The sequence below is a fragment of the Sceloporus occidentalis genome, unplaced genomic scaffold, assembly GCF_023333645.1.
Source record: "Sceloporus occidentalis isolate IW3139 unplaced genomic scaffold, rSceOcc1.0.p SCAF_9, whole genome shotgun sequence".
In the NCBI taxonomy this organism is placed as follows: Eukaryota; Metazoa; Chordata; class Lepidosauria; order Squamata; family Phrynosomatidae; genus Sceloporus; species Sceloporus occidentalis.
In genome coordinates, this window is record NW_028316989.1 from 25,798,426 (window position 1) to 25,826,386 (window position 27,961).

The window sequence follows — 27,961 nt, forward strand, 5'->3', positions numbered from 1 at the left end:
TGCGCCCGGAAGCGAATAGGCAGCCAATGAAGGTCTTTAAGGACCGGTGTTATATGACTGGTCCTGGAAGTACCAGTGACCAATCTTGCTGCCATATTCTGCACCAATTGCAGCTTCCGAGTATGGTACAAGGGTTTTCCCATGTAGAGCGCATTGCAGAAGTCCAATCGAGAGGTTACCAGAGCATGTACTACTGTTTCAAGGTCCCTCCGGCCCAGGTAGGGACGCAGCTGGCGTATCAACCGAAGTTGATAACAGGTGCTCTTGACCGTCGCATCCACCTGAGATGTAAGGTAGAGTGACGAATCAAGGAGCACCCCCAGACTGTGGACAGAGTCCTTCACGGGGAGCGTGATCCCGTTCAGGACAGGTGGAGAAATAACCATCCCCGGGCCTGGAGAACCTATCACAAGCACTTCCGTTTTCTCTGGATTCAAGCTGAGTCTGTTTTCCCTCATCCAGCCCATTACTGACTCCAGACAGGCATCGAGAGGAGAGATGCCATCCTTGGTCACTGCATCAGTCAGAGACACAGAGAAGACTATCTGGGTGTCATCAGCGTACTGATAACTCCGCGCCCCGTGCCTCCGGATGATCTCTCCCAGCGGTTTCATGTAAATGTTGAAAAGCATGGGGGACAGAATGGCTCCTTGAGGGACACCAGATGTAAGGGCCCTCTTATCGGAGCACACGTTCCCCCAGCTGCACCATCTGCCCGAGAGGTAGGAACGGAACCACTGGAGCGCAGTGCCCCCGATTCCTAACTCCCCCAGGCGCTCCAGAAGGATACCATGGTCAATGGTATCGAAAGCCGCTGAGATGCCCAAGACACTAACAGGGACACGCTACCCCTGTCCATGCCCAGACGGAGATCATCGATCAAGGAGACCATGGCCGTCTCAACCCCGTAGCCTGCCCGAAAGCCGGTGTGAAATGGGTCTAGATAATCCGTCTCATCCAAGATCGATTGAAGTTGGATTGCAACCGCCCTCTCGATCACCTTCCCCAAAAATGGCAATAGTGATACTGGCCGATAATTATTGTGCAACAGGGGGTCGAGGAAGGGCTTTTTTAGCAATGGTTTTACCGTGGCCAATTTTAAGCTAGATGGAAATTACCCATCCCTCAATGATGTATTGATAATACGGTGCAACAAGGAAGTTACGACCGTTCCCCCCTGAGCCGCTAGCCACGAGGGACAGGGATCGAGAGAGCAAGTTGTCTTCCTAACACTTCTAAGGATCTTGTCCACATTCTCGGTACTTACACACTCAAAGTGATTCAGTACAATCGAGTCCGCGGAAGCTCTGGAGACCTCTACTCTGGTATCTGCACTAATATTGGCATCAAGATCAGCCCTTATCCGAGAGGTTTTATCCACGAATAAGTTGTTAAATTGGTCACAGCAGGCCTTAGATGGTTCCAAAATAGGGTTCAGGGCAGGAGGGAGCCGAGTAAGCTCGCTCACTACCCTGAACAGCTCTGCTGGACGCAACTCCGCGGACGCGATACGTGCAGCAAAGAACGAATTCTTTGCTGCATCTATCGCCTCTCCGTAGTCCTCCAAAAGAAGGTCCAGGAGAGCCTTGTCGGCTAAGCGCTGGTGTCTATGCCAGTCACGCTCTAGACGTCGCAGCACCCGCTTCCTTGCCCGGAGATCTTCCGTATACCAGGGCTGTTTTTTGGAAGCCAGTGTCCTGCCCACCCAGCTGCCCAGCCTCTGGGTCCCTGATGGAGACGACAAGGGGGACTTGGAGGCAGCGGAGCAGAGAGTGCCAGGACTGTGGTGGTCCTCAGAGACTTCAGCAGTCACACCTGAGGGTGCTAGTTAGGAACCTCTTGGGCTCTGTGATAACCGGGAACTCTTGTGACACATGACTGGCTTGATGCTTGTTGCAGGAGATGTCCTGGACAAGTGGTTGCTCTTCAGCAGAGAGCTACTGATCCCGTTTCAGCAACCTGTTGTGGTCAAATCCTTTTATTTCATCTTTGCTGTGCTTGTGCTGTGCGCATCACCCTGAGACCTCCCAGTTTAGGGCGGGATGTGACTCTTTCATTGACCGACTGACCAACTGATGCATGCCCCATCTTTGCTTTTTCCAGGTTCCCGCAGGAGCTGAACATGGGCAAAGTCAGTGCAGAGATCACATGGACCCTCTTTGCCCAGGACATGAAGTATGCCCTGGAAGGTAAGAAAACAGGCAAATGCCACTCGGCACATGAAGTTGGGGAGCGTGCCCTTGGAGCCACCTGCAGCCCAGAGAGAAGGACCACCATACAAGGGGAGGAGTTTCCCTCTAAGAGAAAACCAGGCCAAGAGAGCAACACTCTCAGCCCCTCATGTGCCATGTGCCCCCGCAAACCCATTTTTACTCTGAGTTGGGATGGGTTTGTACTCCACAGGCAGAATGATTGCTTGATGCTCTCCTTCCACATCTACCTGCTTGGTGGCATGGCACCTATTCCCCCCTCAGTCCCACTCACCAGAGGGTTGCGTGCTTTTGCCGGCTGGAGGGAGGCAGCCCAGCATCCCCTGTGCCAGGGAACGGCAAGAGCCAACAGTGCGACATTCTGGATCCCAACCCCCGACCATAGATTCTGGCAAAGCCCACCTCTGTTTCTGGGCCACATTCCTCCCGTTCTGTAGGGTATGTACCTGCTGGTTGTGTGTAGTTCAGCCATGGTCCAAAACGTGGGAGAAAAGAACCCCTGCCTGGTGCTGTCAGCTTGCATCATGCCTGCTTGTTGCAGAGGGCGGTTTTTATGTAACTCAAATTCAGTGGTTGGTTTGGAGCACAGCCAAATACACCTCCTTTCACAAAGGATTTGTGCAAGGCAGCAGAGGAGGAACAAGGCAGTGGCTGCAAGGGCTGAGGAGGTTTCTTTTCTAGAGTTTTGTGGTCAGCAAGGACATGGGGAGGCAGAGGGGGGCTCTCCCCTCCCCACCTCACACCTGGGGGGGGGAGGAGGCAGGGAGGGGCAGTTAGAAGGAGCCAGCTGGCAGTGTCCCCACCTCCTCGCCACCGCCGCTGCCTGCAATTTTCTGCCCCTTTAGATTTTGAGCTGCTGGGCTCCCACGTCCACAACTGGGCTCTCCCTGAAAGGGAAGGCAGACCCAAGGGACCCCCTGGGAGTTAGGGCTTGAGATTTCACTCCTCTCCAAAAAAAAAAAAAAAAAAAAAAAAAAAAAAAAAAAAAAAAAAAGCCTCAACAAACTCAAATGCAGCCATATTTTAGGTTTGGTGGGTGTTTCCAAAGGCTACTGCTAAAAGAGCAACCTTCTTTTCGAAAAATACTCCCCCCCCCCAACACAAAAACACCACAGTGCAACACATTGCCATTAGTTGTACCGTATGTTATACAACTTGTTGGAGTCACACAGACCCATGAAATTTCGGAGAGACTAGAGAAGCGGCTCCAGCTTTCAGCTGCAGGAGATGCTTTGGAGATGGCCAGTGACTGCAGCAGACATTTGTCCTCTGCCCAGGGGCTCATTTCCGGCACCCCCAACGTCATGTTGGCAGAAAGAGAGGAGCTTTTGGGGTGCACCCTGAGTGAACCAGGGCAGACTTTGGGAGGAAGGCAGGCAGGCTGGATCTGTGTTCCCGCAAAAAGGGTGTCCTTTGGTTGTTTTCCAGCTGCACTCCTTTCTGGTCAGAAAAGAGATCTTGGTTTAGAAAAAGGGGTGAGATGTACAGTCACCCCAGCCCCTCAGCTTGCCCCAATCCTAAAGCTGCCTGGGGGTGCAGCTGGGACTCCAGTGGGCCAAGGGCTGGTAGCAGGAGACCCAATCGGCCCCTGCCCTCCCTCTCCTTTCCACACCCAGGTGGATGCTGTCGGTGGCCAGAAGAGACTGCCCTGGCCAGATAGCTCTTCTATGGCCCATGTGGGCAACACCGATTGTGGTAACGCTGCCCTTGGGCTCCTCGTCCTCCTTGGGGTGGGTTGCCCAGCTGCCCAGGAGTTTCTGGTCAAGCTATCCTCCAGTGGAGCTTTGGGACGATGGGACGAGCGACGACAGCGGCTTCCTTCCTCTCTGTCTTTTTCCTTCTCATTAATGTATACGCTGGATCATTTCTTTCGACATGGTTCTAAACTGGAGTGGGAGCAACTTGGCAAGCTGTCACAACTGGACAGAGGCCTCCCTTGCGATGCCCTGAGGCGACGTCTCCAAAGTCCTTTGGACAGAGGAAGGTGGAGCGGGGCAGGGAGGGAGCTGTGCAAGGCCGAGGAGGAGGATGTTGCCACTGCCAAAGGACAGTCCGGCACAGGCTTCCTGGGTCTAAAACCAGATAAAGTCTGCTCTGGATAGTGCCCATGGCATTGTTCTGCGTGGCTTCTGGACACAGGGATGTGGGGCACAGCCTGGTGCTTTTGTTCCCATGGACTCACTCGCTTGCAGCCGTGCCCCCTGCGTTCCCAGCTTAGTGTGTGAGGGACTGGTACCACCAGAGGGGAGCAGAGGTGCCCATCTGGGAATCTCCTTTGGCCCTTGCACCAGTGGAGAACCTGCTTTCCTTTTGGCTTGCATCTCAGGCAGGTTTGAGATGGAAGCAGGAGATGGAGCAGCAGAAGAAGCAGCAGCATCTGGCAAGGGGGGGGGCATCATTGGCCGCACTCTCCCTGCTCCTTCAAACCCATCCTTCCTCTTCCTCCTCCTCCTCCTCCTCCTCCTCCTCCTCTTTCTGTCTCCTGCTTTGGGGGGGGGGGGATCAGAATATGGCTTATTTAAATATAACCTCTATTGAGCCATGTGCATCTGTCAGATATCTGTTGATTTTCTATAGTATTTAAGCCCTTTCTCTCAAATCCTGTCATACTTGGAGCAACGTTGTGTTTTACAACAAGATTAGCAGAGTGGCAAAGCATCAAGTGCCAGCCCTCCCCCACTTGCCTCCCAAATTTCACCAGCGAAATCCACTCAGCACCCTCCAGCTGGGAGTTAGTCACGTTTTACTGACACTTATAAATGAATTCAGGCCTCTTGTTTGCCCACCGTACGTTCTGATCTCCTGCCCAAAATGACAGATTCTGGGGATGAGCTTCCTATCTTGCAAGGAGGGAGCCTGGCATCAGTTGTACAGGTGGCACAGATGGGCAAGCGGAGGAGGGCAGGCTCCTGGTCACCTTGAGAGCAGGGATGCAGCCATGCTGGCTTTGCCTTGAAGCCTCCTTTTTGACCTGAGTGCTGCCAGGCGGTCTTCCAAGCCATCCATCCGGTGGGGTACCTGAAGTCCAGCCCTCCCTGTCCTTCTGCTGCTACTTCTGGGGGGCAGGCACTCCTTGCCCTCCATTTGCCAGACGAGGAAGGAGGCACTGTTGGCAGCTTCCCAGGGATGGCACAGAGCAAAGCCTCCTTTGGTTCCTGGCTGCTGTGCCTGGATACTTGCCTCTCTCAGGAGGGAAAGGGCTGAGGGAAGCTCCCCTGTTTTCCCGGCAGAGGGGCTGTGCAATTCCCCCTTCAAAGCCACAGCCAAACACCAAGGTGGGCTCCAGACTCACCCTGGCCACGTCTGTCAGTGTCCAACTTCCCTGCGAGGTGGATGCTTTTATGAGGCCAACTGAACAGGGTACACAATTGTGTGCCAGTTTTTGAGACGTGGCAATGCCTTTGTTGGGCAAGCCATGGCAAAAGCCAGGCTGGGCAGACATGACGGTGGGGCGAAGAAGGTGAGAGGAGCTAGACTGGGCAGCCTCCCTGGCAACTTCAGTGTTTTTCGGTTCACTCTTTCCTAGGAAGCATGGGCAGATCAAGGGCCACACTGGTTCCTTCTGGGGCCTGAGACATGGAGGGTCAGAGGCCATGGGCAGGCTTTACTGTTGCCTTGGTCCTTCTCTGGGTCCTTGCTGAGGCCTGAGTCAGAAGGGAGTCAGAGGGAGGAGAATAGAGGGGGGAAAAGTGTGGGGAGGAAAGGGGGCAGCACCTTGAAGACTCACTGGTTTTATCTTTGCACTTTGGTGGAAGAAGAACCAAGAAAATCCCAGATGGTCTCTGGCAGGTTGACAAAGGCAGGCTCTTCTGGGGAAGGGGCTTTTTTTTTGGGGGGGGGTGTCTCCTATTACAGCCTTACCAGGGACTCCCTCTCTCCTCCGCCTGGGGGGGGGCTGTAGATCGGACCCTCAGGAGGTCAACCCACCCCTGAGAAGAGGGAGCCAGATAGGGGGCACTGGGTGAAAGCAGTGCCCACACAGGAGAGGATAGCCTTGGTCCAAGCCAGCCCAGGCCAACCAGATGGTTTCCAAACACAGGTCTTGTGGGGCCACTTGCCCTCTGCCTTTGTAGTCATCCGGCAGGCGCTATGAGATACATCCCACTGGTCCTGGTCCTGCTGAAGATTCACCTGTTTTCAACGCTAAAGTCTGGCATGATTTATTTTGCTGGAGCTAAAATGGGATCTGGGATAGTGTAATTTTATTTACGGCTGCAGTTTTATTAAATATTTTCTTTTATTTTCTTGTGTTCCATTACAGAGCATGAAAAGCAGCGGTTATGCAAGAGCACAGATTATATGAATTTGCACTTCAAAGTGAAATGGTTTTATAATGAATACGTGCGAGAACTCTCCTCCTTCCGAGAGGCCGCGCCCGAGTATTCCCTGTAAGTCTGGGGAAGGGGCCTGGCACAGAGGGGTCAGGGGGGGTCTGGGGGCAGCCGAAAATGGCACTGGACAGGGAAGAGAAGAGGAGCGGTCCTGGTAGAGCTTTCATTCTGCGTGCTGATCTCCCTTTCCTTTAAATATTAATCTGGCACATCCTTGCAGCCAGAGTCCACTGAAGCGGAGGTGCACTCCGAACTTTAAAGACCCTTTCTTCTGGACGTCTGTGTTTTCCTGAGAGACAATAGCCGGCAGCCATTCCCCCCAAAGCCCTTCTCCATCCACTGTGCTTAGCGGAAACTGCTGGGGGGGGCCACGTCGTGTCCTGGGCAAGGCCCCAGAAGAGACAGGAGGGGCTCTGTCCATAACAGCAGCTGCCCCAGGCAAAAGAGGGCAGAGGGATAGGCACTCAGGAAGAGTCCCCACACAGAGACCCATGGGCACAGGCCAGGCATGGGCAGCCTGCCCCTTTCCCAGGACTGCGTGCCCACAGGACACCCTCCCACCCTCTTCCTGTGCCCTTGGGTTCCAGACTGCCAGGCTTCGTGGCACCCTGTGGGAGTCCCCCAACGGCCCCATCCAGTCTCTGCTCCCTCGGCTGGGCTGGGTGGCTGCCCTTCTGTGGCGGGGGTCCTTGGCACAAACACACACACACACACACAGCTTGTCTTTGTGCAGCTTCTTGGCATTTCAGGGCCTGACCTCTGCAGAAGAAAAAAAAGAAGTGACTTCCTGCCCCCCTTTTTTTGTCCCCCAACAAATGGGGTCCAGGAAAATGACCAAGGCAGGTAGGAGACAGCTGTTTTGACTCCCAGGGGCCCACAACATGCTGCACATCCATCCAGAAAGTGTTTTGAAACACACACACACACCCGGAACAGACCAGAGTCTGTTTTTTTTTAATTTTGAGAGAGAGAGATGGGAACAGAGAAGCCCTTTCTGGAGCAGGAGAACGGCTGCTCCAGAAAGGGCTTCTGTTTCCTGCTCTACAGACCCTTAGGGGTGGGGTGGGGGTCACTGGTGCCCACTTCAGCTTAGCTGTTGGCCAAAGGGGGGGGGGCTCTGGATGAGCCAACAGCTTCACCTTGAACCAAATCCCCCATTTGAGTGCAGTGCCCAGCTCAATCCCACAGTGCATCCATCCTAGGCTCAGGGGTGAGGGGCAGTGGGTCCCCTGGATCTCTGCCCCCTCCCCTTTTCTAGGCTGCCATCCCTTGCAAGGAAGGGGCCCCATTGCTCTGGCCCCCCAACCCAGCATTCACGAGCATTTCTGTACTCAGGGAGCCCTGCTGTTCTTTATCTGCTTCTGGGTGGGAGGGGGCTGCTGAGGTTGGGGGCAGCTGTAGGGGGAGAACCTCCTCTTCCCGTCTATCCTCCCTCCTTCTTTCCCTCACAGGTGGTTTGAGCCCTTCGTCATCCAGTGGCTGGATGAGAACGAGGATGTCTCCATGGAGTTCCTCCACGGTGCCTTGGGACGGGACAAGAAAGACGGGGTGAGGGAGAGGGGCTCAGCCACTGTGAGGGCAAGGCTGAGGTTTAGGGGAGGCTGCCAGGTCCCCATACAAAGGGGGACACTGGTGGGGAGCTGGCTGAGGAGGGCGCTGAACCCTGTTAACTTCGCCAAAACCAAGTCGGGGAAGGAGGCTGGCTGGACACTTATGGCTCCTTGTGGTCCTGGCAGTGATGCGTCTGACCTCATAGAATCATAGAGGTGGAAGAGACTGCAAGGGCCATCCAGTCCAACCCCCCTTCTGCCATGCAAGAACTCTCAATCAAAGCATCCCCGACAGTTGGCCATCCAGTCTCTGTATAAAGACCTCCAAAGAAGGAGACTCCACTACACTCCGCGGGAGTGTGTTCCATTGTCGAACAGCCCTTACTGTCAGGAAGTTCTTCCTAATGTTGAGGTGGAATCTCTTTTGCTGTAGCTTGCATCCATTGTTCCGGGTCCTAGTCTCTGGAGCAGCTGAAAACAAGTCAGCTCCCTCCTCAATATGACATCCCTTCAAATATTTAAACAGGGCTATCATATCACCTCTTAACCTTCTCTTCACCAGGCTAAACATCCCCAGCTCCCGAAGTCATTCCTCATAGGACATGGTTTCCAGACCTTTCACCATTTTAGTCGCCCTCCTTTGGACACATAGCTCCAGTTTCTCCACATCCTTTTTAAACGGTGGTGCCCAGAACTGGACACAATAGTCCAGGTGGGACCTGACCAGAGCAGAATAGAGTAGCCCTATTACTTCCCTTGATCTAAACACTATACTTTTATTGATGCAGCTTAAAATCGCATTGGCCTTTTTAGCTGTTGCATTGCACTGTTGACTCATGTTCAACTTGTGGTCTACTTGGACTCTCAGATCCATTTCACATGTAGTTTCATTCAGCCAGGTGTCCCCTATAATCCTATATCTATATATTTTTGCGCCCTAAGTGCAGTACCTTCCATTTCTCCGTGTTGGATTTCATTTTGTTAGCTTTGGCCCAACTTTCTAGTTTATTCAGGTCATTTTGAATTTTGATCCTGTCCTCTGGAGTATTAGCTACTCCTCCTAACTTGGTGTCATCTGCACATTTGATAGGTATGCTCCCAATTCTGTCATCCAAGTCATTGATAAAGATGTTGAATAGCAAACTGGCCCCAGGACAGAGCCCTGTGGGACCCCACTGGTCACATCTCTCCAGGATGAAAAAGAGCCATTGTTGAGCACCTCCATCTCCACCTTGTTTGGCTCGGTGGCTTTCTTTGCCCACTGAGGCCAGAAGAGCTTCATGCAGCCTTTGCAGCCCTGTCACTGTGAGGAAGGCCACCCTGGCTGCCAGTCCATCTCAGCTCTCAGCCTGTGGTTAGTGGTCAGCCGTGGTCTCTCCTGCTGCCCCAAAGAGAGGGAAATGGAGATGCTCCAGAGGCAGCTCCCACAATCTCAGGGGATGCGCTTCCTTTGGTCGTGGTGGGTTTAGTTTAGAGCAGGGATCCGGAGAGGATTCAAGGCTGCCCTGCCCTTTTGGACCCAGGAAGCCTGAAGTCAAAGAGCAGAGCCAAGGAATTGCTGTTGCAGCCTCTGGGGGCAGTTTTGGAGGAAGGCAGGAAGGCAAAGGGCCAGCAGGGCCCCATCCCATGCCAGCGTCCTCTAATGGTCTCACCCCCCCTTGCTGCAGTTCCAGCAAACCTCGGACCATGCTCTGTTCTCTTGCTCCGTGGTGGATGTCTTCACGCAGCTCAACCAAAGCTTTGAGATCATCAAGAAGCTGGAATGTCCAAACCCAGAAGCCCTCTCCCACCTCATGAGAAGGTTTGCCAAGGTAGACTGGTGTTCTCTTGGCGCTGCCCCAGGGGTCTGGCAGAGGGAGGCAGGGGTCAAGCAGGTGGGTCAGGTAGCAGGGTTCTGTCTCTGCGGCTTTCATAGGTGGCCTCTCTTAATCCTCTGTGGGGCTGCCCTATGCTGGCCTGCCCTCTCCCTCTGAGGAAACCTCCTGTTTTCTAGACCACCCAACTTGCCAGTGTGACCCCTTCCAGTGCCAGGCCTGTCCAAACTAGGACTGTGCCCCAAAGGCTGGTCTCAGCCCAACTAGAGACCTTGGACTGTATGCATGGCTCAGAGGGGTGCCAGGTGGCTCCAGGATGGGTAGATGCAGGGGGCAAAGTGCCCCAGGTTAGCAACAGAGTGTCAGAGTCTGGCTCAGCAACAGCTGCCCAGTTGCCCCACGTGTGGAAGCAAAGCAGTGGCTGCACCCCACCCTCAGGCCGGGAATGGCTTCTTGCGGTCTGTCCCTAGGCCCCCCGCCAAGAGCTCAGAGCAGCCTTCCTGGGAGCAAAACCAGGGGATTGTAGAGGCCGGATTGTGCTTGGAGGGTGAGCCAGAGAGCAGAGCTGCCTTTCTCCTGCCCCCAGGCTGAAGTGGGGAGGGGGTCTGTATCTCTCTTGCCAAAATGGCACTTTTGTGTGTGCGTGCATGTGAGTAAAAGCACATATGGAAGATGGTTGGTGGGTGCTGCAACCCAAAATCCTGTACAAGTTGCAGTGCCCCCAGCTAAATGGGACTTGAGAGCCAAGAGGAGCCACTATGGTCTTGGGAGTCCAGGGGGCCAGTTGGAAGTGGGCAGGGGTCCAGTTCAGGGGATGTTCTCTTCCCCTTCCCACAGGGGTCTTTGGGCCCTCTGCTCTGGACAGTGGTGGCATGACCTCCCCCTCTTTTTTGGAAACATGATGGTCCCCCTTTTTCTTCCAGACCATCCATAAAGTGCTCACTCAGTACGCTGCAATTGTCACAAACGACTTCAGCTCTTATTGCGATAAAGAAAATGTGGTGAGTATCTTTTCCTAGTGGATTTTCTCTATAACACCCGCTCTCCATAGCGAGGCAGAGGTGTTACTCGGGGGCGGAGGGAGTGGTACGCTTTGGGTCTGGATGGTGGCCTCGTGCCATGGCACAGTTGGGCTCAGGTGCAGTCCCATGGGGCAGGGCAAGAGATGGCCTAGGGGTCAGGGAGGAGACTAGGGAGTTTATCAGACTCAAGTTTTGGACACTGTAATTGCACTAAGGAAGTGTAAAGAACGTTGTGAAATGACTATTTCGCGCGATGTCTTACCATATTGCTTGCTTTTCCATCATTCACCCGTAACGTTATGTTAGCGCTACAATAGCGCGACGTTGCACAAAAGTTGCGATTCCCATGATGCGAAATCACGCATTGCGGAACTATTTACTACACTCGCACCTTCCTTTTGTCTTTCGCATTTCGCAACAACATATTTGCACATGCGCCTTGGAGGTTTTGGTGGCATCCTGACCTTTTTGCTTCCGGGGGGGGGAGAGGGGAAAGGGGAGAAGCCCCTTCCAGTCTCCTGTTTCCTGTTTTCGCCTGCAGTGTGTGCATATATATGATCGCTATGAGCGATCATATATATGCACATGCTAGCTGTGGGAGGATTGTTCACATGGGGTTCACCATTTCCATCCTATGAGGCTGAGAGAGTGTGACTTGTCCAAGGGCTTTCTCTGGGAGGGTTGCAGGTCGAATTAGGGGGGCAGATAGGGAGCAGATAGGGGGCCTAGGAGAACGCAGTGGATGATGGGATCAGTGGCAGGCAGAAGGGGAGGTGCAGATGGGCCCCTGGGGAAAGGCAGTGGATGACGGGATTGGTGGCAGGCAGAAGGGGACGTGCAGATGGGCCCCTGGGGAAAGGCAGTGGATGATGGGATTGGTGGCAGGCAGAAGGGGAGGTGCAGATGGGCCCCTGGGGAAAGGCAGTGGATGATGGGATTGGTGGCAGGTCAAATAATGGGGGCAGTCAGTATTGATACATCGATCTATATATATTTATATATACATCTCTCTCTCTCTCTCTCTCTCTCTATCTGTTTATAAGTAAATATTCACATAAATATGTATTGATATATACATATATATATATACATACATGTATGTGAGTATATATATATATATATATATATACTCACATACATGTATGTATGTACATGAGCGCCCATTTGAATATATATATATATATATATATATATATATATATATATATATATATTCGCATACATGTATGTTCACGCATGCCCATTTGAATATGCAGATGAGCCCCTGGGGAAAGGCAGTGGATGATGGGATCGGTGGCAGGCAGAAGGGGAGGTGCAGATGGGCCCCTGGGGAAAGGCAGTGGATGATGGGATTGGTGGCAGGCAGAAGGGGAGGTGCAGATGGGCCCCTGGGGAAAGGCAGTGGATGATGGGATTGGTGGCAGGCAGAAGGGGAGGTGCAGATGGGCCCCTGGGGAAAGGCAGTGGATGATGGGATTGGTGGCAGGCAGAAGGGGAGGTGCAAATGGGCCCCTGGGGAAAGGCAGTGGATGATGGTATTGGTGGCAGGCAGAAGGGGACCCTTAAATTTCTAGCATCCTAGGTGTTCTTGCAGGGCAGAGGAATGGGGCTGGAATGGATGACCCCTAGGGACACCTTTCATTTGCAGCCTCCCAGGTGTCCATGCAAGAAAGAGGAATGGGGCAGCCTCCCAGGTGCTGGAGTGGATGACCCTGGGGGTTCCTTACATTGGAAGCCTCCAAGGTGTTCATGAAAGACAGAGCCACCCCCCCCTTCCCTGGGGGTAAAGGAAGGAAGGCCACCGGCAGGGAATGGGGTCAAAAAGCAGCCCAGCATCATGGGAACTTTGCAATCAGTAAGTTTAGCGTTACGTTGCGCTGCTGCCTACTACACCAAACCATTTTGCAACACATTTCGCAAGATAACGGGAGACCATGGCCTGGCTTCCACTTTTACCTGCAATGCCCAAAAGGGGGAGGAATGACACTTAAACTACGGGAGCGTTGCGCAACGGGCTCCCATAGAAATGAATGGCGTCTGGAAGAACATCGCGCTTTCACATTATTGCGCAACGTTCGTGACGCTAACATTGCACGATAGGTGGGAAAAATCGCCAAAAACTCACGTCTGATAAACCTCTGGCACTCTTCCCCACAAGTGCAGAGAAGAGAACTGTGGAGGGTCTCTCCGAAGGGCATAGGGCAGCGTCTCCGAAGGGCATAGGGGCAGCCAGCCTCTCTCATCCCCACATTGAAGGGGAGCTCCAAACCTTCCTGGGCTTCTGTGCCACTTAGAGACCAGTGGCCCGTGGTTGCCATCCAGTCAGTCAGCCATGCCAAGAAGCCACTGGTCAGCTCCTGCTCAAGTGGCTTGGGGACCATGCCTTTTGGGCAGCTGCTGGATGGATTCTTTTTGCTGTCCTCAGAAATCTCATTCCAGCTGAATGATTTCCTCTGTCCAAATAATGTCTTCTCTGGCAGTCACAAATCAATGATTCAGACAATGCCACTTTGGGAGATTTCCACATCTCTCTTCAGCATTTTTTCTGTCTTGGAGAGATGGAAAATAATAATTTCAAAATCCCAGAAGCCTGCAAAAGGAACCAGGCTGAATGCTTTGCTTGCTGAGAGAAATCCCATGGACTCTGCCAGGTGGCAAGTGGGCAATCCATTTTAAGAAAGATGGAAACACATACTTGGCATAAGGGGGTGGGATGGTTTGGGGGATGGAGAGGAGGAAGACCTCCTTGCAAAAGGGTGCCCCACAGTGCCCCCTTGACACTTGCCTGCCCCCCCCCTCAATAGTGCCCCTTTCCATAGCTAGCATCTATAATTAGCTTCTGTAAATACATGTCCTCTCCTTATTTACTCATTTCTAGCCCTGTATCTTGATGAACAACATTCAGCAATTGAGAGTCCTGCTGGAGAAGATGTTTGAAGCCATGGGGGGGAAAGAGGTGAGTCAGGTGCTCTTTGTTCCAACACTTAATCTCTGTTCAAAGAAAGAACCCAGCTGTGAATTAGTTAGGAATTAATTAATTAAAATATTTCTGTGCTGTTGCTGTGTCTCAAGGTGGCATGCAATTAAGGCAATATAAACAATTTAAAATTCCAGATAAAAGCTATAAAATATTTTAAATCAGATAAAAGCACATTATAGAGATTACAAGTTGAAACAGCAGAGAAGCCCAAACCTATTAAAACCACCATGTTCACTGAAAAAGGAAAAAAGATTAGTCCCTGAAGGCTTTCACAAAAAGAAGCCGTGGTTTGACTTGGTACTTAAGACTCCCGTGTTGTTGCCCACTAGGACAGTCTTGCAAAGGTGCCATCAGGGCTGCTTTACAAGGCTGCCCTCGATTGGCAAGTGAATGTGGGCAGAGGGGGGCTGTGAGGCCCCTGTCAGACCCTCTTGTCCAGGAGGTGCAGAGGAGGCCGGTCCTTCTGGCCCTGGAGCACTGAAGCGGGAAGAGAAGAGGCAGAGAAGTGGGTCCCTTGTGGGCACAAGGAGCTCCATCAACAGGGGCTGGCACAGGCCAGGCTGCACCCCCCCCCCCCCCGGTCCTGGTGTGTGGCCAACTTCTCCCTCTGGGCCGGACTGCCGCCTCTGGTGGGGCTCTTGGTCCTCTTGGCTGTTTGTTGCTGGCGCTGCCAGCAATCATGCCTCCCGTCTGCACTGGCCCACATTCAGACAGGTTGGGGAGGGGTCCTGGAAGCAGCAGTGGGGCCGCTGTGCATGTCTGTAACATGTCCTCCTGTCTCTGTCTGATGCATTTAACTTGCCATTCCCTGAGCAGAAGCAAGAAGGAGAGCGGTTTTCTTTTGAGGTTTGTGCTAGTAAGCATCTTCCGTTAATTCTTCCCCTGGCCGCCTGCCCCATGGCTCAGAGTGACCCTTGTGCTGCCGGGGTTCTCTGCGTCCGCCTGTGCGTCCTCCCATCCTTCCGTCCATTCGTCCATCTGTGCGTGCGTGCGTCAGTCAGTTGGCTGGTGCAACCTCTGCCCATGCTCAGCTGCCCGAAAGATCAGCACGGCCTCTGCGTTACGCTCCAGATCTTTCTGTGCTCACAAAGATGGCTTCTTTTCCAGACCATGTGCAAAGGGAGGGGTGGGAGAGAGGCAGGGGGGGGCTTGCTTTAAAATGCCAGTTTGGTGCTGAGAGAGAGCAGTCACTTTCTACAGAAGCATTTACATTTTAGCCCATCCAGTGAGAGTTTGGGGTGGGGAGTGCCCAGGGAAGGGCCCTGTCAGAAGGGGGCTGGGGGGCATGCCCACTGGCACAATTTCCAAGCTATTGGAGGGAATGCAGGAAAGGTTCACGACCCAGCTGCCCCTATTGCTCCTGAGAACCTGCAAGGCCCCCAACCCAGCAGGTGCTCCCCTCTTTTCAAGCCCTCCTGGCATGTGGGGCTCCTCGCTCAGGGCTTTTGCTCACATGGCCTGGATTAGGGCTTCTTTTTATGCGTTTATACACAAGTCGTCTCTTGAAGCTGAGGGGGCTTCCAGACTCCCCCCTGCCCCCTGAACAGTCCTGCTGAAGCATCCCAGGATTCCCCATTCAGTTCCATGGAAGAAGCCAGTTGGGACACAGACCCTGCCTTCCCTGGAGTATCCTGCCTCCATGGTATGGGATGTGGGACCTCTGCCTCTGCGCCAAAGGGAGGGGGAGGTTGGAGGGGCCCACGTTTTGAAGCAGGGAGATGCCCTGTTCTCTGAGCCTGTGGCAGCAGCAACAGCGGGTGGACCAGAGGCTCCCGCCCCCAGCCTACCCTTCCATCTTGCCCAAGCAAGTGCCCTCCACCTGCATTCCCCCGTGGCCCTTGGCTACTCTGTGCAATGGGCTGCCAGGTGTTTCCAGAGCTCAGGGAGCCACTCCAGAGCTGTCCATTCTCCGGTGGGTGGTTTGAACCTCAGGGCAGGAAGTAGCTTCTCAAAGGCATGCATGATGCTCCCCTCGGATTGAGCCCTTGGGAAATGGGTAGCTCTCCTCACACATTGTGGCCCCGGGGGCAGGACAGCCACTTGGGGGTGGGAGAGTTGGGCCAGCTGTGGGGGGGGGGGCAACAAGAGGAAAACTCACCCTGCTCCCACTAAAGCCCAGACGGCAGCCATGTGGGCAGCTGAAAGAGGCACCTTTCTCTGGCCACTGCCACCCACGTCCCCTTGGTGCTGCAAAAGGACCCCAGGGACAGGCAGAGGTTGCACACTAGGGGCTAAATGTGAATGCCTGTGCATGGACACCCCTTTTCTCCCCACCAGCACCTCGCACCCCTTGAGAGATCTGTGTGTGCTATGTAAGGGCTCTCTCCCCATGGCACCTGGGGGCTGGGCAGAGACCCTTGAGCTGCAAGGGGCCCAAGCATGCCAGGGCCCCACTGGAGGCTGCCCGAGGCTGTGTTGGGGTGGATGGACAGAGCCTCCAAAAAGCAGGAGCCAAGCCCCTTCCTCCCCTTCCCCCCCCACTGCAGAGACCGCATGGGCCCCCCCGGGCCGCCACACACTTCTCCCCTTCCCTTCTCTGCACCCCAGCTGGATGCACGGCTTCTGCCAACATTTAATGCAAACCAGTGTGAAACTCCCCTCCGGTCAAAGGGGCGCAAGTCTCCCCCACCCCCTGCCCCACTGGGAGGCTCTCCTCCAGGAGCAGCGGTGGTCTCCCGAGGGCTTCCAGGGAGGCAGATCGTGTCCTCTCCCTTCTGGCTCTCCTGGCCTTGGACTTCCACATTGGTTTCCCATTAATGTCCCCTCCCTGTAGTAGGTGAGTGGATGCCTTTGCCTCCTTTCCGCCAAAGGGACCTCTGGAAAGAAGCAGCGGGGCTGGGGGGCTGGGGGGGGACTGGGAAGAGGATGTATTGACGGAGGGAGGCTCACCCCCTGTGCTCTTTTCCAGCTGGACCTGGAGGCCAGTGCAGCCCTGAAGGAGCTGCAGGCTCATCTCAGCGCTGTCCTGGATGAGCTCAGCGTCATCTATGGGGCCAGGTAGCCTTCCTTACACCTTCCACAGTAGGGCAGGGCCATGGGCAGGGTCCAGTCTTGGGTGCTCCCTGAGGCCAGCCGGGCAGGGCCGTCGCAGGAGGCCGTGGGTGGGGGTGAGTGGATCTTGTGGGCAGCCGGGGGGTCCGGGCACCAACGGCCTTATTCTGGAGGCCTTTGTCTGATTACGCGTGACCTGGACCTATGACGGTGATTTTGAAAACTGACCAAGGCACTTTCACTGTGCTGTGTGGTGTCCCCGGATGGCTATGATCTTGTGCCTCGCAAGGAGGTCTTGTGTTTCTAAAAAGGCAGCGCAGAAATCAAAAGGGGATGACCCTGGGTGCCAAGGCCTTCTTCAGGGAAGGAAAGAGGGCAACCGTCCCAAGAAAGGTCTTTGCCAATGGCTGGGCATCTCCTAGCAGGAGCCCCCCATTAGCCCCCTTCCATTGAGACCTGGGGCTTTGTGTGGGTCTGGTGAGACCAGATGAAGGTGCTTTGCCCAAACCTGTCCACCCGATTGCAGCAGCTCTCCCAGGCTGCCTCCAGCACCAGAGACCCCGCTGTCACCTGGGGAGGGTGAGATGTGGTCTTCGGAGTGGGAGGCACTCGGGAGTCCCCCCTCCATCCATCCTCACTCTCTTCCTGGGTTTATTTCTCAGTTTCCAGCTGGTGATTGAGGAGTGTGTGCGGCAGATGGGCACCGAGCTGAGCCAGATGAGGGGAGATGGACCCTCCGCCAACAAGGCCAACAGCGCCGTGGAGGCAGAGATCGTCCTGCGGCCCCTGATGGATTTCCTTGACAAAACGTAAGGATTGGGGGAGTTGGGGAGGGTGGAGGAGTTGGGGAGATGGAGGGCAGCTCCCCCGCTCTGCTTTTGGGGGTGCTCGGCCCTATGCCCACCCTCCCAGCACCTCATCCACCCCCCCCCTTGGCATCAGAGAGTGATGGGTTCTGCAGTCGCCTTGGCATTGGCCTTGTGTCGAGGGCCTCCCGCTTCTACAGAGGAACTTGGGGGGGGGGGGGTTTGCTGGAATCCACCCAGGAAGCATCTGCAGAAATCAGTCTGTGAACCTGAAAGCTGCCGATAGAACCCTCTTTCAGCACCCTTTCTCTTTTTTATACAACTTGAAAAATCCCCATCTAAATTCCTCTAAAAATGCTTAACAAAACAAAACAACTTCAGAAAGTAGCTAGAAGAGGTTCCTTCTCCTGCAATGTGGTAACTGGGTCCCCCTCCCACACAGACAGTGTTGCTTCTGAATTTTCTTTCCTTCACCCACCCCACAGTAGAGAAAAGCCCTAGAGCTCCTCCTGGGATCTGACTTGCAGCCCTCCAAGGGCCCAGCTGTCCCTGTGGCAGAGCTGCCTGTGGCTGCCCTCTGGGGGCTTCTCCCCACTCTCTGCCACCCATCCAGGCATCCGTCCCTCTGTCTGTTTGTCTGTGGATGGGACCCCTTCTTCCCAGGGCTCTCTCTGAAGGCAGCCTTCTTCCTGTGCAGCTTAAGCGCCTCCGCCAAGATCTGTGAGAAGACAGTGCTGAAGCGGGTCTTGAAGGAGCTCTGGAAGCTGGTCTTGAACACCATGGAAAAGCAGATTGTCCTCCCGCCCCTGACGGACCAAACTGTAAGCTCCCAGGGCTTCCAGGCCAGAAGAGGGGCGGCAGGCCACCGTGCACCCCCCCCCCCACCCAGAAGCCACCAGAAGTCCCTCCTTCCCTGAGTTTCCACAGAAGGAAGCCCCCCTGACCCCAACCCTGCTTCCCCTGAAGCCCCCCTGCCTGCTGGGAGCCCCTGAGAGGCTGGGGTCAAGCTCAGCCCCCCCTCAAGTGGATGGCGGGCGTTGGACCAGGCATGGTCCCACTTTCCCCTTTGGCTGCCCTCTCTCTTTCTCCTCAGGGCCCCCCGATGCTCCTCAGCGCAGCCAAAGACTTCAGCCAGCTCTCCAAGCTGAAGGTAACGGAGCCTGTGCAGGGACATAACTAGGATTTTAGGAAGGGGGGGGGGGGTCCAGACTAAGTGCCACCATTATAATGGGGCTTGGGTGCAGCGGCGCAGCAGCACACACCATTCATTTTTGTAATGGAAGGTGGGGGGGTCAGGACCCCATGAACTCCCCCCTTGGCTATGTCCCTGGCCTGTGGCCCTGTGGGAGGAGGGGGACCCACAGCTGCAACGTGGGGGAGCTGCGCCCACACATGCACACAGACACATAGGGTCAGCATCTGGAAGAGAATCTGCCCCAGTCAGCCTTGCATCCACCTCCACAAACCCACAGGCACAGCTCCATTGAGTGAACCTGGAGTCTCCATGGGGATATCTGTGCATCTCCCTCCCAAATCCCATGAATTTGTCCCACCTTCTTAGCTTGCACACCCCCCCACACACACACCCCACATACACAAACTGTGGCAGTCCGCTCCACATGTTAATGTTAGGTTAAATAGAGCTATGTCAGTTGGGGGTTTTCAGAGCCCTTGACTACCCTCCAACCGACTAGGGAGGTGGTGGTGAACAGCAGGCAAGGGGCTGCCCCACTTTGGGAAGAACCGCTGTGCCACAACCGCCTTCCCACTCCTCTTTCAGGACCACGTCATCCGGGAAGATAGCAAGAGCCTGACGCTGCGGCAGTGCGCGATCATGGACGTGGTTCTGGCCACCATTAAGGTAGGAGCTGCTCAGCCAGGAGCTGGCACACTAGGGGCAGCCCCTCGCCAGCCATGAGAATCCCACATCATTTCTGCCTGTGGCAGGGAATATTCTGTTGAAGGAGTGATGCCAAGGAACACGCTGACTTGGTGCATAAAACAAGTCGTGGAGGAACAGCAGGTCAACAGGGGTTGGCCCCGTTACAAAAGGGGGGAACAGCCTGTTGAGAGGATTTACCACTTCTTTCAAAATGTTAATTCAAAAAACATACTTCTATTCTGCCCTGTGTCGAAAAGCCCACATTTTCCCCAGTGTTTGAAGGAGGCCCTCCTTTCCCATGCCTCCTTCTGCGCCAGGAAAGTTGCTGGAGGGCAGTGCAGCCACACCAGTCAGTTATAGATGGCGGGCAGAGGATTTCCAGCCAGCAGCAGTCCGTAAATAAGTGAGCTGCTCTGAAATTTCATTGCAAAACAATGCATTTTAGGTCACTCCAAAGTGTTTTTGTGGAGGTTGAAAGAGAGTATCACACACTCTGCTATCTCTTTGATCTTACTTGACTTCAAAAGAGCATTAGAGGCTCATTACACACACACACACACACACACACACACACACACACACACGGCTTTTAATGAGTTTGCTATGCAGAATACAGCTTTTAATTCCATTGCTTCATGTAAGATCTTTCCCTCTTCACCGTAATGAATCTTACCGTCTTACAGTGAGGACAGGGTTGTTCCATTGAGCAGGCCTGAAATATTTGCTCCAGAGCTTGAGAAATGGGGCTGTGACCCACCTTGTGACCCCCCCATTGCTCTCTGAGCCTTTCCATCCTGGGCCCCTTAGTCCTTGCACCCCCATCTCTCCTTGTGCCATTCAGCACTTTTAGGGGGTCCTTTCAGCCACAAGGAGGGGCTGGGATGCAGGCAACAGCTCCTCTCCATCAGCGGGAAATACAGTGGTGGCAAATTTCACAGTTCCCTAAGGGCACATTTCCATTGCTGAACTGCTCTCCTATCTAGAAAGATGTGTCTAATTACACATTTGTACTGAATAACTGCTAGCTAATTAAATCGCCCTTCCAGCAATTTAAATGAGGCTAGCCACCATTCAGCAGAGCTGGGCAACTAGGCAGGCAGCTGGAGGATTCAGTGGTCATCTTCTCCTCCGGTTCTTGGCTGTGCTGAGGAAACAGGCCTCCCTTGGCACCGAGAGGCTGCTGACCCCTTCAGCAGTGGACGTCCGCTCCAGCTGGCCTTGCGCTTGACCTTGCTGCCCAGCCAAGGGGCTTTTCCCACTGCAAGGCCATGGGGAGCGTTCAACCTTGGCATGCAGAGCAATACCACATAATTTTCCCCGGATGGATGGATGGATGGATGGATGGATGGATGGATGGATGGATGAATAGCCTCTGCTTGTTAAAGCCTGAAGGGTTGCGGAGGGTGTAAAGTGGACCAGTTCGGCCCTGTGCTTCCCATCCCGGCCGTGGGGGTTTCTCGGCTGGACAAGAGCCCCACTGTGACCCCCCTCTTTTCCCCTCTTCTCCTTTCAGCAATACTTTCATGCGGGAGGAAGTGGCCTCAAGAAGAACTTCCTGGAGAAGAGCCCAGATTTGCAGTCGCTCAAATATGCACTGAACCTGTACACTCAGACAACAGACGTCCTGATAAAGAAATTCATTGACACCCAGACAGCGCAAAGTGAGTCCACAGCAAAGGGACCGTGCCCCCCTTCTCTTGCCGATAGTGCCCTTGTTCCATTGCAGATGTAAATCACTTCCTTCATAGCTGCGTTTGTCTACAGATCTGGGGGGGATAATTGAAAAGATCTCCAGTGTTTGTCTTATTTAATTGCACTGTTTCTGGAAGACAGATTAAGGTTCCCCAAAGACTCACTTTCAGAAATCAATCTGTGGCAAGAATTTGAAAAACACAGCGCCAAAGCCCTCCCAGCTCCTCACCCCCCCCCCCTTTACTTCTCCTCTTGGCCCCCAAGCACCAGCCTGGCATTGAAGGCCATGATGTGGAAGCAAAGTCTGAGCTGTAGACCCCCCCCCCAACATCCACACACACAAGGAGGGCTGAGAGTAAGCTAGGCCCTCTCCTCCTCTGAATGCCCCCAGCCTCTCTGGGGTGAGCCCTTCTATGGCAGTGCCCCTTGGGAAAGGCGGCCCACCAACAAGCCTGTCCCATGCCTAACAGGTGGCCCCTTCCACCCCTACAACCCCCATGGGGCTGGTGTTGCTGGGCTGCTCCCCTTCAGGCCAGTAGTTCAGGGGGGCCAGGTAAGGAACAGGGAGGGGGCAAAGCAGCCAGAGCAGCCGACCAATAGCACCTCGGCCATTCTGGGGGTTCATGGTGGAACCACCCTGACAAGGGTTCCCTGCATCTCTTTCACTCTCACACACACACCACACACGGCGGTGCCTCCCCACTGCTCTCCCTGGTAAGGATGGGAGGCTATTTGGAGAGTTTCAGAAGGCTGAAATGTCCCTCCTGCTGACCAGTCAGACGGACAGATGTCGCTCCCAACTCAGCCACTGCCTTGCCTCTTGCTTTTTGAGGAGGTCCTCAGACAACCTCCCCATGCAGCCCGATCCAGAGGGGGTGTTTTGGGTGATGTGTTATGCCTGCATGGAGATCACCTCTTCACAGGGCCCTCTCTCTGGACTTTAGTGTCACCTTGGCTTTCACCCCTGCCATGTGCCCCCTCCCTCTCCTCCACACTCTTTCCTTCGTGACCCTCCCGCAGCTGCCTTTTATATCCTTCCGTATCCTTTCTTTCCAGGCCAGGTGACAGAGAACACTGTGGGGGAGATCCAGCTGCAGGTGGAGCTCACAGTGCAGCCAGGAACCGGAGAGCACAAAGTGACGGTGAAAGGTGCGTTACCAAAGCGGCACAGACCTCACTGGGCCTGTGTCTGTGTGCATGCATGTCTCTTAGGCATGGGGTCCTCAGGTGGTCTGTGCTAATTGTTGTTGCCTTCAGTTATAGCAATTAACGGCCTCCACTGGCAAACAAGTGCCATGTTCCGGCCCTTTGTAGAGGTCTTCCTTTTGGGGCCCAGCCTCAGTGACAAGCGGAGGAAGCACGGGACCAAGACCAAGAGCAACACCTGGTCCCCCAAGTACAACGAGACCTTCCAGTTGTGAGTGGGCCCAGGGTCCCCCTCCCTTCCCTTCCTCCTTGTGCATGCGCATGCCATGGTGGAAGCAAGGAGTACCTGGCCACCATCCTGACCCCTTCTCTCTCTCTCTCTCTGGCCCCAGTTTTCTGGGCAAGGAGGAGCGGCCAGCGGCCTACGAGCTCCACCTGGCCGTGAAAGACTACTGCTTCGCCAGGGAGGACCGCATCATCGGCATGACCGTCTTCCAGCTGCGGAGCCTGACAGACGGAGGGAGCAGTGCTGCCTGGCACCCACTGCTGAAGAGCATTCACATAGACGAGACAGGGCTGACCATCCTGCGCATACTCTCTCAGAGGAGCAACGACGATGTCGCCAAAGAGTTTGTCAAACTCAAATCTGAAACGCGGTCCCCAGAAGAAACCGCCTGAGAACTCCATGCAAGTAAATGCAAAAAACAAAAACCGACGCCAAGGCCCTTGACCCAGTGTTACCGATGTCCGAACCATGCATGTGTCTGCAACTCTGTGGGAATGTTTAACTAACTCTATTTCTGTGTTTGCCAGAACGTAAAGTATTCCGTTTGCCAGATATGTCCAAGAGCTCTTGATCTTTTCTACATGTTGGGGTCTTTGAAAAACAAGTAATTGTTTCAATGAAGTGCCAAAACTGCCATCGCGGGCAAACTGGTTAATGGCATCTTTTGGAAATGTTGCTTTTGTCGCATTGCCCCATCAGGTTGCCCAGCAACATGTTTGTCTTTTGGGTTGTGTCTTTGTTAGCGACTGGCGTGGGCTCCTCCAAGTCTTGTCCTCCCGGCCCCCATCCTCTTGCACCGTCCAGCCTCGGAACTTTCGGCCGCTCGGCCAGTTTCCATTTTATGCAAACTCCATTTTAACTCTTACTTCCCCTGGTGGTTTTTCTACCGTAACTTACAGGTGCAGTTACTTCAAGAAAGGGTTTCTAATTTTATAATTGCTGATATAAAGAAATGATTTTTGCATACAAACTTAAAAATAAAAAAGGTGGAAATGTTTTATGCTGATCTTTTCCCCCCGACCTCTCATAATGATCACTGTGATGTTGAATGGCTTGAGGTAACGTTGTTCCGCCAAAGGTAACACCATTGCAGTATTAAGGGGGTCGTCCTGTTGCCCCCCATTCAGAGGTCGGCTGCATGTGCAGGCCCCATGGAGACCCTCAGAAGCCCCATTCAGAGTCGGTGAGAGGGCTGGGAGGGGGTGGGATCCTGCACAGCAGCCCCTGGTTGCCTCTTTCAATGAAGCAAATGGGCCTGGGAAGGCCTCAGGCGGCCAAAGAGAAGGCTGTGGCCCATGTGGGGTGGGAGGAGGAGGAGTGCGAGGAGATGCCAGCCAGAGGTGCCAGCGTTGGTCATTGGCTCAGGGTGCCCAGGGAGGGGGCTTCTCTCTCCTCTGGGCAGGAACAGAGGGCCCCCTGCCCCACGGCCTTCTGGATAGCAGCATGTGGGCGTCTGGAGGGGTTTGCGGCTGCTGCTGTTGCTGCTGGACTATACAGGGTTAAAGGGAGGGAAGGTGGAGTGGGGGGTTCCCCTTCTGGAGACCCTTCCCCTAGAAGCAGTTTTGCTGTTGACATTTTTCACTCTGGCCATTACAAACCTTTAACATACTTAGCTGGAATCTCAGTTAAGTGCTTTATTTCTTCTTTTTATTTTCATAAATGTTTGAAGGTTTCTACTTATGCAACATGCCTGTGTCCTGCACTGAGGCAAAAAAATAAAATAAAACCAACCAAAATATCATCCACATGCTGTAAATATATTTCATGAGAAATTGTAAAATAAAGCAAGAAGAAACTGCTCTTTCTTTGTTCCCTGTCTTTATTTGCTCAGCAAGAGGGAGGGAGGGAGGGAAGGTGGGCAGTGCTGCTGTGAACCAGCGGTTATTATTCCACTTCTGCCAGAGGCACCTGGACGCAGCAAGGGAGAGGTCTTGGCCACAGGCAGGATCCACACACTTGCAGCCCCAAAGGTTTGTGATGGAGAAAGGGAGCCCTGGGCTTGCTGGGGGGGGATTTTGCCCAGATGCGCCTCCCTTTCTCCGTCTCCCCTTGCAGCAGCCCGCCTCCCTCTGGGAACCCAGATGTGTTCCCACCTATCTCTGTTTGGCTTCAAGCCCGAGTGTGGGACACTCGCTCAGGGGCCCAGAATCAAGGATGAGTGAGTCTCCTCTCTCCTTTGGAAGAGCCAGCCTCACTGAGAGGGGAGCAGGAGGTGGGGACTTCTGGGACCCACAGAGACCTCCTCCAAATACATCCCCTCAATATGGACAATTGCAGGCAAAAGGCAGGAGCAGGGTGTTGCATGGCAGGCGGTGCAAGTGAGTGCCAGAGGATCGGTTCCCTCCCAAAGACCTTCTCCTCCTGCCCTTTTGCATGCCTGGACTTGGTCCTGTGGCCTGTTCTGATTTCCAGTCATGTCCCCCCAATTAACGCACTGTCCAAACACCAGAAATACTGTCACGTCAGCAAAAAAAGACGAGAGATCACTGTGTCTAAAAACGCCTGCAGCCCTACCTGCCCAAAAGTAAGCATGCAGGCCAAGTGACCCGAGGGCAGTTTCCCCACCTCCTGGCCATCTTCCTGGCCACCCTTTTTTGCTCCTGGGCAAAGGACTCTCAGGATCCGGCCTCCTCCTTTCAGAGGATTCAGCCGGATGGAGGTGCCTCCAAGGAAGGAGGCTGATGGGGCAAAGGGGCAGGCAGAGGCCTTCCCTTTAGGGGTTGTCCGTTACTGTCTTTGAGGAATGCCACATGGAGAGCAGGAGAGGGGTCCACTGTTGGGGTTCTTTCTCCTTTCTACCTGCCCACAGCTGCCGCCTGAGGAGGACATGCCCATGATGGCCTGGCTGCCCACCACCCACAAAAAGAATCTGCCAGGCGTTGGGGTGCCACAGGCTTCACGGCTGGCTGTGTTTGCTGCCACAGACCAAAGGGGTCGGTTGCACTGGAGACCCTCTGAGGCTTTGGTGGCAGAGGTGAGAAAGTGGCCGACAGGCAGGGACTTGCTTTCAGGGCTGGGCAGGATGGGCACCATCCCTGGAGGGGCAGCTGAGAAGTCCTACAGCTTGCAAGAGGACAGCAAGAGCTGTTCCAAGAAATTGGGGGTGACAGGGACGGCTAAGGGGCTTCCATATTCACCCCAGGAGACCTTGGCAGCTGACACCTTGCAAAAAGAAGTTAAACACTACCTGGGGGACCTTTTTCACCATGTTTTTACCCACATACACTCAAACCTGGTGCTGCACTTTTCCTACCCCTGTGCCCAGAGGATATTTAAGGTGCTTGCTTACTCAGTCATTGCTGACGAAACTAGGAGAAGGCTCTAGGAAAGATCCGTTAATCCGGCCTCTCTCTTGCTCTCTCTTCCACACACACAAGCTGGGTCCCGAGAGAACATCACTCTGCCCAGTAATTTTGCTTCTGCCATTGGAGGCATAGGAAACCTGGAGGTCTATTGCGGTGGAGATTAACCCTGCCCTTCTGCGGACATGCACTTGCTTGGTGCCGGCTAGTTTTGCAAGGAGAGATTGGCATCCAGCCACTCAGGGAAGAGCTGTGATATTGAAATTCATCGTGAAGAGTATCAGGGACGGGCTCTGCAAGAGATATAAATAAGCCCCATCAAAAGTCAGGTGACAAGAGGGAAGTGTCTTGCTAAGAGAAAAGCTTGGCATCCTCCTTGCAGATGCTTAGCTCCGCAGCCTGTAAAGAAGAAAATCCCTTATTTGAGCAAAACTGACATGTATTTCTTAGACTTCATAAAGAATTCATGTTAATTTGTATATGTGTGTTATATTTATTGTATATATTTAAGTATCGCTGATGTACACCTCTTTCAAACAGTGTGTAAATATTTGCAATTAAATAAAATATATTTCAAATTTGTTTATCGATTTGTTTATCAAGGTGGGCATTTGTAGCACTTTGCTGTTGTTGTTGTTGTGTGTCTTCAAGTTGTTTTCAACTTATGGCAACCCTAAGGCATCCCTATTGTGGGGTTTTCTTGGCATGATTGATTCAGAGAGGGTCTGCCATTGCCCTCCTCTGAGGCTGAGAGAGTGGGACTTGCCCAAGGTGGGTTCCCATGTGGATTTCCATGGCTGAGCAGAGAGGGATTCAAAGCCTGGTATCCAGAGTCCTAGTTCAATGCTCAAACCAATACTTCCCACGGGCCTATATACCCAATGGGACTGGTGTGGCTACTGGGCAAGCAAGGAAGACCAGCATTTCCCTTTCTCGCTTGCTCACCAGGCCATTCGGAGGCTGCAGTGGGTGGGTGACCAAGGGGGCAGGTGGGTGGGTGACCAAGGGGGCAGGTGAGGAAGGCAGCAGGAGGGAAGGAAGGAGGGAGGGAGGGACAGTCCAATGCTGATTCACCCATTTTGGGGACCTGCACCGGGTGACACCACCCTCAGTGGTCCCACTGAGTCCCAGTACAGTGCTGCCCCAGATAAGGGCCCTGTTGAGCTGGGGGTTGGACTGTATGGTCCTTGTGGTATCTTCCAACTCTATGATTCTATGATTCTATGAGCCACTGAGTTCCTCCGTTGGTGACCAGCATTCCCCCCACATCTCCCACTCCCCCAGACACATGCACCCACCTCTCATGGTTGTTGTGGGCAGCAGGGCAGTAAGCCACAGGTCCTCTGCACATGTTCTGGGGCACCAGGCTGCCACTTCCCCTGAGCTCAGACATTTTCTAAGCAGCGGGACGCTGGGCTTTAGCTCATTGCACTTGCCATTCTCCAAGGCGAGGCTCCTTGAGGCTCAGCCCCTGGGCAAGAAGAGGCGTCATTTCTCAAATGGTTGCACTGGCAAGGCTGACCCCACTGAGTTCCTCTGATAAGGAAATAACAAGTTTTCCAATAGGGAGAGAGAGCAAGAGACAGCTGGAGATGCCCCTGGGGGAATTGGTGAGGACTCTCATTATCTGAGGGAGTGCTTTAATGTCAATCAAATGGCAAAATTATACCTTTATGGCCAAGAATATCACTTGGCTTGTCAGAAGCTGTCACCTCCAGACAGCCTCCAAAAGTAGATGGCAGGAGCATGAAAATGCCAGTGGGAAGATGCTTGTGCCTGCCATGGCCTCCACCTCACCAAGGCCCCCTGGAAGGGGTTTGAGGGGGGCAGCCTCCCACAGAAAAGAGCGGGGTCAATCCTGCCCTTTGGCCCTTGCAGGTAGGACAACCCTGCTGACCACTAAGAACATTTCGCAAATGGAAGCCAGGACACTCGTGGTCAAACAACAT

At 53.9% G+C, this 27,961-nt stretch overlaps 1 protein-coding gene across 1 annotated transcript in view; it reads left to right on the forward strand.

Moving 5' to 3' along the window:
- Window positions 1–24,509, forward strand: part of LOC149307076 (protein unc-13 homolog C-like) — a 77,706-nt gene extending 53,197 nt beyond the window's left edge. Inside the window, exons 18-33 of the mRNA XM_089537961.1 lie at window positions 2,104–2,189; window positions 6,472–6,598; window positions 7,993–8,089; window positions 9,759–9,902; window positions 10,829–10,906; window positions 13,806–13,883; window positions 14,724–14,753; window positions 16,816–16,904; window positions 17,561–17,707; window positions 18,402–18,525; window positions 18,798–18,854; window positions 19,485–19,565; window positions 21,100–21,247; window positions 22,335–22,427; window positions 22,536–22,695; window positions 22,817–24,509. Coding sequence (XP_089394087.1) covers window positions 2,104–2,189; window positions 6,472–6,598; window positions 7,993–8,089; window positions 9,759–9,902; window positions 10,829–10,906; window positions 13,806–13,883; window positions 14,724–14,753; window positions 16,816–16,904; window positions 17,561–17,707; window positions 18,402–18,525; window positions 18,798–18,854; window positions 19,485–19,565; window positions 21,100–21,247; window positions 22,335–22,427; window positions 22,536–22,695; window positions 22,817–23,102 — 1,825 coding nt within the window. The 3' untranslated portion in view covers window positions 23,103–24,509. The remainder of the gene's footprint in view (window positions 1–2,103; window positions 2,190–6,471; window positions 6,599–7,992; window positions 8,090–9,758; window positions 9,903–10,828; window positions 10,907–13,805; window positions 13,884–14,723; window positions 14,754–16,815; window positions 16,905–17,560; window positions 17,708–18,401; window positions 18,526–18,797; window positions 18,855–19,484; window positions 19,566–21,099; window positions 21,248–22,334; window positions 22,428–22,535; window positions 22,696–22,816) is intronic.
- The last annotated feature ends 3,452 nt before the right edge of the window (window positions 24,510–27,961 follow it).